Source organism: Cervus canadensis, chromosome 7 (genome assembly GCF_019320065.1).
Source record: "Cervus canadensis isolate Bull #8, Minnesota chromosome 7, ASM1932006v1, whole genome shotgun sequence".
In the NCBI taxonomy this organism is placed as follows: Eukaryota; Metazoa; Chordata; class Mammalia; order Artiodactyla; family Cervidae; genus Cervus; species Cervus canadensis.
This window is the reverse complement of record NC_057392.1, coordinates 47,786,515-47,800,633: the sequence shown is the minus strand read 5'-3', so window position 1 is coordinate 47,800,633 and position 14,119 is coordinate 47,786,515. Positions and strand designations below refer to the sequence as shown.

Genomic DNA, 14,119 nt, shown 5'->3' with positions numbered 1-14,119 from the left:
CTACTAAAATGATGTTACTGAACTTGGGAGATGCCAAGGATCCCTCTCCTGAGCTGACCTAAGCTAACTGTAGCACACTACCCAATAGTTCCCTCTTTAAAATTATAGGACCTGTTCATGATAGTTTTATGTTCTTGTAGTTTGTTACTAATTTTGGGTTTCTTTTCCTACCTGTAGTGCTTAGCATCATCTTGGGCACCTGTAAGCACTTACTTACTTTGCAGCCAGAGAGGTTTTTTTGCCTAACAGATAAAAACCAAGTGCTGCCTGGAGATAACTCAGATTCTAAGGCCCCATATTCCTCTGGGATTCTTGGGACTTGTTTCTCTCCTTCACTAGGTAGGTTCACAACCTCAGAATTCCCTAGAGGAGCTGCTGGTGTAGCAGTCCATGTAGATCACAGTGGCCTGAGTGCTAACAATTTGTAAAGTGCTGGTATCTAGATTTGTGTGGCACTAAAGGGTGATTTGAAATTGCCCTGCAGGATAGTGGAGTGAATTGCTTCCTGGCTTCACATTCTGGCAAAGTTTAGCAGAGCTTGAAAGGCATGTTGGGAGATTGTTGCCCCTAGGGGTGGTGGGACAAATTTGGTCTGTTTCTTTAGCAGTAGGGTAAGTGGTGGGATGGCAAGCCAGACTACACTGGAGGCTTCCAAAGCCGGGAGGCATCCAAGTCACCTCTAGCTGGAGAAGAAAGGACCATTTTCTTGCTCTGTTCTCAGACTCCTTCTACAAATGGAGGGAATTTAATTCCCGCACACTACCACAAAATATAAAACATCTGCCTTCATTTTTTGCTTTCCTTCCTTACCAAATGGCCATCTTGTCTAAAAGTTTCATTGCTTCCTGCAGTTTCCCTTTTTGTTTCTGCCAGTCTAGAAAAAGACCCAACTGTGAGTGTCCTTGAAGATTGCTTATGTTGAAGGTTAGGGGTTGGGTTGGGGACTGCTAACGTTGTGTTGCTCTGATATCCAGATCCAGAGACAAACGAGTGGGACTGAAACCAATGAGGCAATCAAGGCAGAATGAACAAGCTCCTTGGGCTCCTTATTGTCAAGCTCAAGGAGAATGCAGTGAGTTGCCTCTGGTCTGGGAGATGGAGGACAGGAGGGCAGGGTGCCAGACTAAAACTTTGGCATTAGGAGAGTGGGACACTGGCCTCAGAGAGGATTAACTAGAAGCACCTCTGATGGGAAGGCTGGAGGGTAGAATGTCAAGTCAGATCTTTGACCACCAGGAAAGTGGAGGACAAGCTGCTCTTGCTGCCTCACCCCCAGGGTAGGTCTCCATGCTATCCAGCTCCCTCTATGACTACCACAAAGTCAGAATATAAATTGTTTCTACTGCTTTGAGCTTTCTAGATTGCATGATTAACTCTGTAGCCTGATTAGAACCGATCAATGCATACATGGATTGCCTAATTGTGGATCTGTTAGCTGCAGCATAGTCTTTAGAGTGTATCCCAGACCCTCTCAAATACGGACAAGAAATTCAGGTGGCTTGTTCCACGGTAGACAATTGTCCTGATACCCAGTGGTGATGGTGGTGGCGGCAGCAGAAAATCAAAGTTAAGAAATAGCATTACACTTCCTCATGTGAAAGTGGTTGTAAGGAGTGAGATAACTGCATTAAGGAAGTGCCCGGAACAGAGGAAATGTGTTAATTAGTATTCTAATGTATAATGTATAATAATATACATTATTATTATACTGTAGGACTATATAATTCCTACAGTCCCAGGAATCCTAATCCACCTTCCCAGATAAGCACCAGGTTCATACTGAAGGCATGGGTGGATCCATCTCATCTGCCTTCACTAGTCAAGGTCATCTTATGACTCCCACAGCCTGGAAGCAGCACCAAGCCTAGCTATGTTTGATTTCCAGGTTCTTGGGGTCAGCTGTGTCTAGTTCAAGGTGAGTTGGTTAAGACTGGATAGGACCACCAACCCTCCAACTGGGCATGCTCCTGACCTTTTGACATCACAGAGCAGAAAACTCCACCCTCAGATGGTGCGAAGAACCTCCATTTTTCAAGCTGCAGATGCGTGTGGCATAGTTACACCTGTGCAGAACTACCATTACCACACCTTTCTCCAATCATCTTCCCCACACCTCCCGCCGCCTTGCTGCTGCTTTATCCCATAAATACCCCAACCCCTTTCCCTTGAGGAAGACCAGATCTGAGACTAGTTCTCCTCCCCTGGCTGCTTTGCCAGTAAATCCTCTTCGCTGGAAACCTTTGCATCTCCGCATTTGGCTTGCTGCGCACGGGGCAAAAGAACCTTGTCCTGTAACAATACCCATTACTCAGCTCACATATTTAATCAGAGGATTTTTGGCAGTTGCAGGATTGTCTTTCCATCCAGGATCTCCCCTGGAAGTAGCCATCTGCTACATTAGTGCAGCGGCAGCAGCATCGATCACTAGTTTTAGTCCCATTTGCTGAGGTTAAACCTCTCTCCGGTTATACTTAGGTCCATGGGTCTCTGCCCGCGGTGAATCAGGGCCAAGACTATCTCTCAGGCTTCGGGGAGTTTCTTCCTTCGCTGTGTCCTGTCCGATCACGGCTTCCCTGGGGATGTCAAGTTTGGCCCGGGCTCTCTGATGAGTTGGACCTCTGTAGGCAAACAACTTGAGTCAGGATTCCAGGCCGTGCGTATTGTCGGCGATGACTCCTTAGCGCCGAGGTCGGTGCCCAGCCCAGAGGGAAAGCAGGCGACCTCGACCCGGCCCAGCCTAGGTTTAGGAGTTTGCTCCCGGGCCTTTCTGGCTACCTGATGGTGGCCGTGGGCGTTCCCGGAGGCCCCGGCGTAGCTCCTGAGTGAAGGTGTCTCTGAAACGGGCAGCGCGGCGGCCCAGGGAACCAGCGGGCCCAGCCGCGATGGCTCGCAGGCGCCGGGCCGCGTCCTGGCCGCGTAGCTGGGCCTGAAGCAGCGCAAAGGCGGTGAGCTGTGCCGCACGCCTGATGGGCCGAGACTCTGAGAGACGGTCCACCAGCTGCGGGCTGTGCAGGAGGGCGGCCAGCAGCCGCCGCAGAACCATCCTCGGAGCGACCCGGAACCTGGAGCACGCCGCTCTCGCTTCTGATCGGCGACACCTGACTACGGGCCGCGTCTGCGCTGGCGCCGCCCGGTGACGACACTGCCGCGCTGGGATTGGAGCACGGGATTTCGCCTTTCCGCAGCCTTCTCTGCGCGTTTCCGGTTCCGCCACTGCCGGAGCTACCTCGTTATACTCTAGAGTGGCTGTGTCCTCTGCCACCTCTCTGCACTATGTCGGGTGGCCTCCTGAAGGCGCTGCGCAGCGACTCCTACGTCGAGCTGAGCCAGTACCGGGACCAGCACTTCCGGGTGAGGGAAGCCGGGTCGCGAGAAGGGGGAGCTTCGGGCCAGAACGCTGAGACTCGGTTTGCTCTTGTCTCATTGTGTCGTCTCCCATTCTCTGGGATCCCGAAATGCGAAGGGAAGCCTCGGTGCCTTTTGGGGAATGGATGCTGAAAGGGCGTTTGGGTATCATCGAATCCCCTTCTCTCGTAGGAAGGGAATTTGAGGCAGGCTTTCACATTCCCTAGCAGCAGCTCTCTGTTTCTGAGCCATTTGCAGATGGGCGGCAGTAGTAGTGGTGGCTTGCGTTTTCACTAACGGTGTCGCGGGAAAGTGACTTTGCTGCAAGTATCGAAAAAGGGTGTCTTTTTGATACGTGCAGTATGTGGAAGCGCCATCCTGATCCAGATACCGGGACTTTTGTTTTTAAGTTATATCTACCAAACTGTGTTTGGCGTTTCTCGTCTTATCCATGGCTAGTAAAACGGCCCTACAAAAGATGTACCTGGTGGCAGACAAAGTTGAGCCCTGCCTCCACCTTTAGGGAGCTCTCGATGTGAGGAGGGGGACCAACATGTTAAGGGTCTGGATGTCAAAATCGGAAAACTGCTGGGTTTCCGAAGAGGGAAATTTTCTTTTGGCCCATGTCATAGCAGATTCTGTGAAATGGGCGAGGCTGCAGATATTCAAGGTGGGTTCTTCAGTATCAGCAAAGACAGGGATGGAGTGAAGGTGACACTCATTAACTATTGGTTATTTAGTAAATTTGTATTGAGTGCTGTTGTGGAAGCCTCTGCTAAACCGTAGAGAGGGGAAGACAGTTTTCCACATCCTGAGAGTTCATAATCCTCTAGAGATTGGAAGTGGAAGTGGAGTCACTCAGTCGTGTCCGACTCTGGGACACCATAGGCTGTAGCCTACCAGGCTCCTCCGTCCATGGGATTTTCCAGGCAATACTACTGGAGGGGGGTTGCCATTTCCTTCTCCAGGGGATCTTCCCGACCCAGGGATCGAACCCTTGTCTCCCGCATTGTAGACAGACACTTTACCATCTGAGCCACCAGGGAAGTCCTCTAGAGATTATGGGATTGTAAATGTAGGGATTTACAATGGAGGTAAGTAATCTTAATCCAGCACAAGAAAGGGAGAGACTGCTGAAGATTCAGAAGATTGAGAAAGGAGGGATCACCTATAGAAGAGGGTAGATGTGGAGAAAGTCTAAAATGTGTTTGTAGGGTAGGAAAACAAATTTGAGGCATAATTGAGAAAGATCTTAGATTTATTCAACATTTAATTTTTTAAGTGTTTACTATATACCGGACATGATTATGGGCTTCCCTGGTAGCTCAACTGGTAAAGAATCCATCTGCAATACAGGTGACCAGGGTTTGATCCCTGGGTTGGGAAGACATGCTGGAGGAGGGCATGGCAACCCACTCCAGTACTCTCCTCTGGAGAATCCCATGGACAGAGGAGCCTGGTGAGCTGCAGTCCATGGGGTCGAAAAGAGTTGGACATGACTGAATGAATAAACACATGCGCAGACATTATTTTACACGTCTATCGCTCATTACTTTAGAAAGTTCCACATCATTAGCCATGTTGAATTTCAAGCACTCTGCAAGATTACACTTTTACTGTTGTCTATCTGCAGTCTAAAGCCTATAGCTTCATTTAGACTACTGTAAGATACTGCCTTGTAGAATTTCTACAGTATTTCCTGAATGGTATCTATATTATGTCATACCTTAAGTACTAACACTAGTTGTCTTAAACTGTAAGCTGTTTGTTGGGACATGACTTAAACATGTGAGAAAAAAAGAGGAAAATGCTTCTTGACCATAGTTTTAACAAGTCAGTAATTGCAGTAGTAAACTTGTTTAGTGTCTCATTCCAAAGTCCTGAAAAACCTATTTTTATTGTAGAATGACTCTTGTCCTGTGAACTTTTTAAGGAAATATGGGATTAGGGATAAGACTGGGCTTGGGTTCCAACTGCAACTACTGATTAGCTATGTGGTCTTGGACAAGTTACTTAACCATCTTCCCTCAGGTAGATTGATGATAATAAATTAAATGAGACCATACATAGAAACCTGACTTGCAGTCCCTTGATTCTCCCTAGAGGTGGACATATTACCTGTTGCTTCTGTATGGTATCCATGTTAAATTCACACTTATAAAAAATGTAACTTGGAGCATACCCTTCATATTGTTTTGTGCCTTTTTTTTCCCCACTTTGCTCCCTATCTCGGAAATTCTAGGGTGACAATGAAGAACAGGAAAAATTACTGAAGAAAAGCTGTACATTGTATGTTGGAAATCTTTCCTTTTATACAACGGAAGAACAAATCTATGAGCTCTTCAGCAAAAGTGGTGACATAAAGAAAATCATCATGGGCCTGGATAAAATGAAGAAGACAGCATGTGGGTTCTGCTTTGTGGAGTATCCTTCCTGTGTGTCTCGTGTAGCTGTTGACTGAAGGTGGGGCCGAGAGCAGCTGATAGCCTATTTTGAAAGATGAGTGAGGACATTTGTTGATTAGCATCCCTGCACTTACCTCCTCTTCCTTCATCTACTCCTACCTCCTGTCCAATATGTCTATACTGTTTACACTGGGAAAGCTAGTAACATATACATTCTGTTCTGAAATCCATTCTTTTTTCATAGTTGGTTAAGTAAATCTTTGAAAATGTATATGCTTATGGTATTTCAGAAAGTCCAAAGAGTGTATTGAAAAATAAAAGCCCCATTATCATTCTAATTTCAGAGACATTAGTTATGAATCTCACTGATGTCTTTCCAGAAGTGACTCTACGTATGTGTGGTGGCATATTGTGTGCACTTTTTTTCACCTACTTTAGATTGTTCCATGTTAGCACATGTAGGTTCCCTCTTTTTATAACAGCTATATGGTATTATGTAGATGCATAAAGCTTGATTTTCTTAGGTCGTAACCATATTTACTTGTGACCGTTCTCTCCCTGGAAGCTCTCCATACATTTCACCTTCTGGATTTACCTTTTCATATTTTGGTTTTTTTGTTTGTTTATTTTTTTTTAATTTTTTTTCATATTTTGTTTTTTAACTGTTATTTTCTTTTTTGGTCATCTTGAGAAATTTTCCAGACCTAGTCCACCATGTCATTTGAATTTTCTGTGCCTTGAATTGTTTCTTTCTGTTGTATTTATGCTGTAAAATTTCCTTAAATTTCTGGTGACCCATTAGTTTCTGGAGAAAAATGCTGACTTTGTGGATCTAGGCAGAGCTTCTTAAGTTGCTGCCTTGCCTTTGGGACATGTGGGTTTCTTAAATGCTAGAATGAATAAAGATTTTAGCTTGCTGATGTTAAAGACAATGCCATAGTTCCTTCAGTTAGTTAGTTCACAACCCTGTCTTTTTTTTTTTTTAACAACCCTGTCTTTTTTATTTGCCTGGAATTAAATGTGTTCCTGCTAGCAGGTTGTCTTCCCACACAGAGACCTTTAATTAAACCCTGTTTGCAGCCTTACTACTTAATCAACTTGGAATTAAGAGCTTCCTGGGTTTACTGTCTCCTTTAAGCCTTTCAGGAGTATTTCCTACTGTGACTTTGTTTCACCCATTATTAATCTTTAGCTTTTGCATCTCTAATCTGCTGATGGCTTCTTCTACTCTTTGGGTATGTTTCTTTCCTGTTGTCTAATGGAGGCCCTGAGAAGGAAAGAAGACAAAATGTGCTCACTATCAGGTTGAATCAGAAACCCCACTTTTGCACCTGTTCCCCACTACTGACCTCGGTGTCTGATTTCTGGGCTCTGCAAGCTTCTTTTCCTCCTTCAGACACAAGGGACGAGTGCCCAGGTTTTGCTTTCACCTCTGGTGCCAAGAGTGTAAAATAATTCACAGGGGACAAAAAGACAAAGAAAATATTAGACACTAATCAGTGTTTAAGAATTGGAGTGTTTTTGCATTTGCCTTGAAGGTCAAAGATCAATAATCAAGATGACACCCGAAAGAAAGGCTACCTTTCATTGTCAGTATTTTTTTGCCCCCATTTGCCCTTTAGCATTCATTTCATTCAACAAAGAATTATTGAATGCCCATGTGTGCTAGGCATTGTGTAGACACTGGACACTGGAATTTCAGCAAGTGTTTCCCTACCCGTGTAATTAAAGACAAGGGGAAAGGTCCAGATCAGTATTTCCTAGACCCAGTTATAATCATAATTACTTACATATATTTTTTAGTAACATACCAAAGATAGATTTAGTAGATCTGGTTTAGAACCACTGACCTGAGTGATACTTTCTGAGTGTTTCCTTCTAATGAAATGCGATGGCAAGTCTTATGCAGTGACCTCTTTTTAAGATTGTTCTTGAATGTACAGCTTCATATTGAGGGAACCAAAAGATGCTGTTGTTTCCTTGAATAACAGTTTGTGGTTTAAACCTGCACAGAACATATCTGTATTTTTGCAAACCAAAATATGGAGACAGTGGGACTGTGTATTTAACAGGATTATCCAAAAAACCATCAGTGTAGCTGAGGATGAAATACCATTTTTGACTGCTTCTGGACCAACCTCAACAGGCCTATGCAAGCCAAATTATGTCTTTGATCTCCATCTGGTTGGATTAGTTTTTGTACTCTTTAACTCATCTTCATTTAGATGTTTCTTCCTCTATTTACAAATATGTCTGGAGAAATGCTAATTCCTTAATAATCATAATTAAGATACTATTCAAGAGCAGATGCAGAAAATGCCATGCGGTATATAAACGGAACTCGTCTGGATGACCGGATCATTCGTACAGACTGGGATGCAGGCTTTAAGGAGGGCAGGCAGTATGGCCGTGGGCGTTCCGGGGGCCAGGTACGCAGGAAGGTTTTCTGTGCACAGCCTTTGCCTAGGACGCCAGTCCTAAACGATAAGTGTTTTGTCAGTTTGTATTTGCTCTTTTCAAAATAACTGTGTCTGTAACCTTGGCTTGAAGTGAATCCACCCATTGGGGTGATAAATTATTAATATTTTTAAATGCCATCCAATAGTATATTTTACACATCTTCACAAGCAACCATTACTGGACTTCTGCAAGGGGCTGAATATTCTCCTGCAGGAATGTTGAGCAAAGCAGAATGCACTAAAACAACTTTTCCATTTTTATTTCAACATAGTTTAAATATTCTTTGGAATGTGCTATCTTTGAATGCTGAGTATAAGCCTGATGTTTGGTTTTTTTTAAAAAAGCAGTATTAAAATAATTTTGCAGGGCAGTTGAACTTTATCATCAGTTGCTCAAAATCATGTTATGCTTATAATGTTTACATTATGACATCTGAAAAGGCTTAGTTATTTGTCTGACGTATTTTGGAAGGCATGTTTGTTAAACTAATCTTCTCTGTACTGTTAACATGTTCTTTTCAATTAAGGTACGAGATGAATATCGTCAGGACTATGATGCTGGAAGAGGTGGCTATGGAAAACTGGCCCAAAACCAGTGAGTGGTTGAGAGCCCCATCATGAAAGCCCATTCCTTTGGCCTATTGAATTTGACGGGTGTTACCCAAGGTCTGCAAGCCTGCCTTTTGTTTTTGTTTTTTTTTTAAAAACCAAGCTTTAATCAATGTCTCTACTGAGCTGGAAGCCTTGTCATGGTTTTCCTCTTAAATATTATTAAAGAACAGAATCCAAAAGAATGCCTTTAATTCTGTAGAATTAAATCTTAGAATCTTGGTTCTGTGTCAGATTACCAAAATGATTTCTGTTACTAGGTCAAAAATGGTGTTCCTTAGCAACAGACTTGGATGTATAATGTTGATCCGTCAGCCAAAAACACACTTCTTTTAGAAGACTGGAAAAAATTTTGAAGTGTTTACCATGTTTGCATCTAAGTAGGTTCATGGTCTACCTTGGGACCTGGAATTACTATTTTTAAAATTTTAAGTTTTCATAAGATAAAATTTAATAAGTGGACTTGTGCTGTGTAATGTAGCTTTGCTCTAAATTAGGGGAACAGATGTTTGATAACTGAATTTTTCTGTGTTGATTTTTAATCTGTAAAGGTGAAACTTAATGGAAATTCCTAAACAGTTGGTATAAAAGTAAGCTTTAGACAGCCCCAGGGACCACCACCTGCTTTACATGCTTTGTATATCAGGAAATAAGGGACAGGTATTGAAGGGTATTTATTTACTAAACACATTTTCCAAAATATGTGATATGTGAGCGCCTTCAGATCTATTTTTTTCATTTTCAGACTGATCTTGGGAATGGAGTGTTTTGTGGTGGTGGTGTTTTTTTAAAGAGCTTACAGATTGAGAGAATGGCTTAACAAAATCAGAAATGCTTCCCTTGGGAAATGTTTTGGCCAGTTCTTATACTGAAGTCTGTCTTGTTTTTTCCCTAATTGTGCCTGTTTCAGAGACTGGACAGTCAGCTGATGGTCTCTACAACTCCCAGAAGGGAGTCTAGAGGATTTATTTTGCATTTGTAAGGCAAGAGATGATTTCTCTATGTTACATGAATTCTTGCTCTTACTAGACTAGTCTTACTAGACTAAATTTAGTCTTACTAAACTGCTAGTCCCTGACCTAAGTGAGATTTTTTTCATCTAGCAACAAAGTATCTCCTAATTTCCAGGAGTTTGTGAAGTTGGGGCTGGAGTATCTCAATGTGAACAGCTTTCATGTTACCATGTGTTTTCTCAAATTTAAATTGGCTATTTGGATATCTCTAAATTAGTTGTAAGTATTTAGGAAAATGTGCAAGTAATTTAATGAGGACATAGTCTTTTTTTTTTTTACAGTAGTTTGAATTAATGTATTTTATATTTTGCAGTAAAATGTGATTCAGATTTCTATAGGCCTTAAAACCACAAACAGTATTTCATATTTGAATTGTCTTCTGTAACAGATTTCAATAAAATTGGCCCAACTTACTGTGTTTTTCCTCACCAAGAGACATTGAAACACTCTTACTCTGGAATATTAATATATTTTGGGGGAGAATCTGAATGGTGTGCAGAATTTGCATGTCCATTTTGATTTGAGAGTTACTAATATGGTAGTCTCTTGCTACATGCAGCTAATTAAAACTGTTCCTCAGTCACATTAGCCACATTTTAGATGCTCGATACCTCCCTGTGGTAATGGTTATTGTAGTGGATGCAAATACAGAACATTTCCATTACTGTAGAAAGTGCTACACTGGACAGTGAGCTGCTTAGAGCCTACTCAGATAAGCCTTGTCATGACCGGAATGCCACTGGGAAAAAGTACTACTCACCAAACAGTACATGTTATCCAACACAAGAACACACATTTATAAAGGCATTTAGTTTATTTTTCAAAAAATATTTTTGCTAGAAGGTTTGAGTAATTTTACATGATCACAATCTTTAAATAAATTTTTTCTGACCAAAAGGTACCATTTAAGGGGACAGCTTGTCTAGATCTGCTTTTGTTAACACCCAAATACAATTAGCACGTCTGATGGTATTCCCTAGGTCTTCTTAAATTATCTACAGGCCAGGAGGCAGAGCCTAGCACATAACAAAGTATGTGCTTTATAACTGCTGATTAGTTCAGTTTCATAGCAATTAAGCAGAGCAGGTAGTCAGTATATCTAATTCACACTATTAACACACTGGTTCTTGCCTGAAGGGTCTGATCCATGCAGAGCTCCCAGTTATTCTAACCCAGGAAGTAGTAAACCACAACTGCAGAGAAAGGGGGCAGCTCTACTTAGGCTAGTGCTGGCAATGTCTCAGGTCTGTTCCTTTGTTACAACTATGAATTCAAGGTGACCAGTGTTAATTATATTCAGTGATATGTAGAAAAAAGCAAAGCCAAAAAAAAGATTTGGGGACTGCTGGCAGCAAGCAGCTGCTGCTTCTCCCTTTCTTAAGAGAAGACTGGTTCTCTATGATTGAGAGAACTAAAAGTGAAAGTGAAGTCTCTCAGTCATGTCTGACTCTTTGCGACCCCATGGACAGTAGCCTACCAGGCTTCTCTGTCCATGGGATTTTCCAGGCAAGAGTACTGGGGTGGGCTGCCGTTTTCTTCTCCAGGGGATCTTCCCAACCCAGGGATCAAACCGGGGTCTCCTGCATTGCAGACAGACGCTTTACCGTCTGAGCCATTTAGTTTGAGAGAACTAAAAGTTGAACTAAATCTACATTCATTGCTATAGATTCTACAAAAGGATAAAAGAAACTGCAGACTGGTAAGTTTGCTGATGGAGAGGACTGAGCAACTTGTTGAAGGCACATTATAAGCAGCTTTTAGTTTGTGTAAGGCCTGCCCTCAACCCCCAAAGCATAAGTTCTGCCCACCTTGTGGGCACCCAGACAATTCAGTGCCAAGCTAGTGAGAGTAAAACAAAACAATGCCTGTCTCTTCTACCAACAGCCCAGACTATATTTCAGAAATTTCTGTTGCACAAAAACCATATCGCAAACATCAGGAAAAAAGGCCATCCTAATGGAGGACTTGGGCTAAATAGAGGTTTACACCTAATCACAAGACTTGGGGGTAGGAAGGGCAGGTGAGAAGTAACTGTGTGTACTGAAACAAGCTTCATGAATAACAGAAACATTTTAACCAGACTTAAAATATTTGACATTTAAGCTAAAGCATGCTGGACAGTGTAGCTCAAGGTGCCCTATTAAGCTGGACATGAAACAGACCCGTGACTTGGGACAGTTCGCTGTAGGTTCTCTCTGCCTCATTGCTAAGAGAATGACTATTTCTCAGACTGAAAGAAATGACAACTCAAGCTTGGGGCATTAATATTTTTTGCCAGAACACAACTCTCTTGCATGCCTGGTTCTGTCAGTGAGATATGAACTATGGCACTCTAAAGTATAAGACATTTTTAACAGCCTACTTACTAATTACCAAAAAAAAAAAAAAAAAGTAAGCAAACGTCTGGCATACAGATTTGAAAAATCTCGTTTGCATAATTATGCCTGAAAACCTCAAGAAAACACCCAACCCATTTTGTCACCTTTCCAATGTGGATGCAGCCCTACCTGTAGCAGCACAAAGTGCCTCTAATCTCAGTCTAATGATATGAAGCACAAGAAGAAATACTGACCTGGTTTTATACTAAGGAGTTTTGAGTCTGAGGGAACAGGAAAGTGCTGGCCTGTTTATAATGTAAACACTGGTGTTGGTGCTTGGAATGTCTGGGGATAGGGAACCCTGCACGTAAACATGTTCTGACTCCACCCTCAACTGCTGGCAGTCAGCCCTACCTTATGGCCAAGTAAAACTGCACGTTTTAGCTTTTTATTTTCAACACCGCACACCTAGCAAGGCATTAACCCAAGTATCTTTTGCCATTTGCTTGTTCCTCCTTTCCTTTCCAGTTATCACAAAACTCTATTAAAGATGCTAGATCCATTACTTTAATCCTGATGCAGCAAAAGGTAAGGACCGGGCCACTTCTGCTTTCCCCCAGAAGATGAGGTTCATGGAAACAAAAAAAAAAAAAGGACTCCTGTGCTGGAGTCTCAGGGGTGGTCAAGCAGAGACACACAAGCCCTGCATATCACTGAGATCATTAGAGAAATGAGGGGGAAACTCGTAACATTTGCTGTAACCCCCACAGTATCAAGTCTCCCTTATCACATTTTCCGTCCTCTCTTCCCCATCCACGTCCAAAAGACCTAAAATCAGTCTTTGGTTTTGAATGTTTATATTTTAAATACCCTTGAAATAGGTATTTGGCAAATCTTAATTTCTTCCATGTGGGAAACAACACAGGGGAAGTGACAACTTGTAAATTACTCTTAGGCTGGATCCTCATTTGTTTGACCACTAGTTTGACAGATACTAATTTTTTAATGGATCAAAACCAGAAGAATCCAAGGAGTTCAATGTTCCAGCAAAAGCTTTTTATAAGATTAAAGCATTTATTATAAATCTTAAAGCCAAGGCTGAAACCTCATTTGTGAAGATAACTGGACCCTCACGGTCACTTTCATTGTCTCATACCTTAACTCTTCCCAAGGCAGGCACTGTGCTTACATGTGTGCCACCATAAACAACATACCAGTCAGTTTACGGCCACTTCCTTTTCATCCTTTAAAAGGAATGGGACTCACTGAAGAGAGAAGTCACTGAAAGGTGCTGCTGGTAAAAATAAAACCGGACTGACTGTCAAAACCCCTCCTAGCTACCCTTTATGCCCCAGGGAACATCTACTACTCTCAGAGTTACGTTGTATCAAAAACATCCTGCATTTTTAGGTTCTGGAATTAAAATTTAAACCTGTATTCAGTTCATGTCTAACTAAGTTTCAAAAGCTGCACCAAATCTACTAGGCTTTTTTTTTAATACTCTGCACTGCATGCTCTGTCTATATGCATGCGTTTGGATAATAAATATTAAATATAGGGGGGACAGACACAGAATCCACAAAATTAAAGATGAAACCAAACTGAACATTAAAAAATAGTACATGGTCACTAGTGAAATGAGTTAAGGGCAGAAAATAAACTTGAGGTAACAATAGTGGCCCAACACCACTGATTTGAAATACCTGTAAAAATTCAAATAAGTGTTTGGAGATTCAAGTAACAAACCACCTGCTCCAACCTGGTCAGACTTCCCAGAGTCCCTGCTGATTCAGTCCATGAGCCGGCACTCACACAGCTCCTTGTAAATCCTCTTTCGCACTCGGGGCATGTCTTCTTGGGAAAACTGGAAAGGCTGCTCTAAGGCGAGGCACTTGCAGTACTGGAAAGGTCCCAGAAACACTTAAGTGGCATGTGGAGTTATGTACCAGCCCAACGCACCATTTTATTAG

General features: G+C 42.4%; 3 protein-coding genes across 6 annotated transcripts in view; 1 reads left to right on the top strand and 2 right to left on the bottom strand.

Annotated features, from left to right (window-relative positions):
• Positions 1–2,304: 2,304 nt before the first annotated feature.
• Positions 2,305–3,145, bottom strand: NCBP2AS2 (NCBP2 antisense 2 (head to head)). Of its 2 annotated transcripts, XM_043473285.1 has the most exons (2): positions 2,776–3,145; positions 2,305–2,618 (listed from the first exon to the last, which is right to left on the bottom strand). In XM_043473285.1, exons 1-2 carry the CDS (start codon positions 3,041–3,043, stop codon positions 2,563–2,565), a joined length of 324 nt encoding a protein of 107 aa, XP_043329220.1. In that variant the 5' UTR covers positions 3,044–3,145; the 3' UTR covers positions 2,305–2,562. The 2 variants fall into 2 exon arrangements, with proteins under 2 accessions (XP_043329220.1, XP_043329221.1); XM_043473286.1 differs by having other exon boundaries at positions 2,305–3,139.
• A 49-nt stretch (positions 3,146–3,194) lies between these two features.
• Positions 3,195–9,003, top strand: NCBP2 (nuclear cap binding protein subunit 2). Its single transcript, XM_043473284.1, has 4 exons — positions 3,195–3,351; positions 5,588–5,769; positions 8,041–8,179; positions 8,737–9,003. Exons 1-4 carry the CDS (start codon positions 3,274–3,276, stop codon positions 8,806–8,808), a joined length of 471 nt encoding a protein of 156 aa, XP_043329219.1. The 5' UTR covers positions 3,195–3,273; the 3' UTR covers positions 8,809–9,003.
• Positions 9,004–9,668: 665 nt separating this feature from the next.
• Positions 9,669–14,119, bottom strand: part of SENP5 (SUMO specific peptidase 5) — a 48,017-nt gene continuing 43,566 nt past the window's right edge. For all 3 annotated transcript variants that reach the window (XM_043473273.1, XM_043473274.1, XM_043473275.1), the window contains one exon: positions 9,669–14,049. In XM_043473273.1, coding sequence (XP_043329208.1) covers positions 13,939–14,049 — 111 coding nt within the window. In that variant the 3' untranslated portion in view covers positions 9,669–13,938. The remainder of the gene's footprint in view (positions 14,050–14,119) is intronic.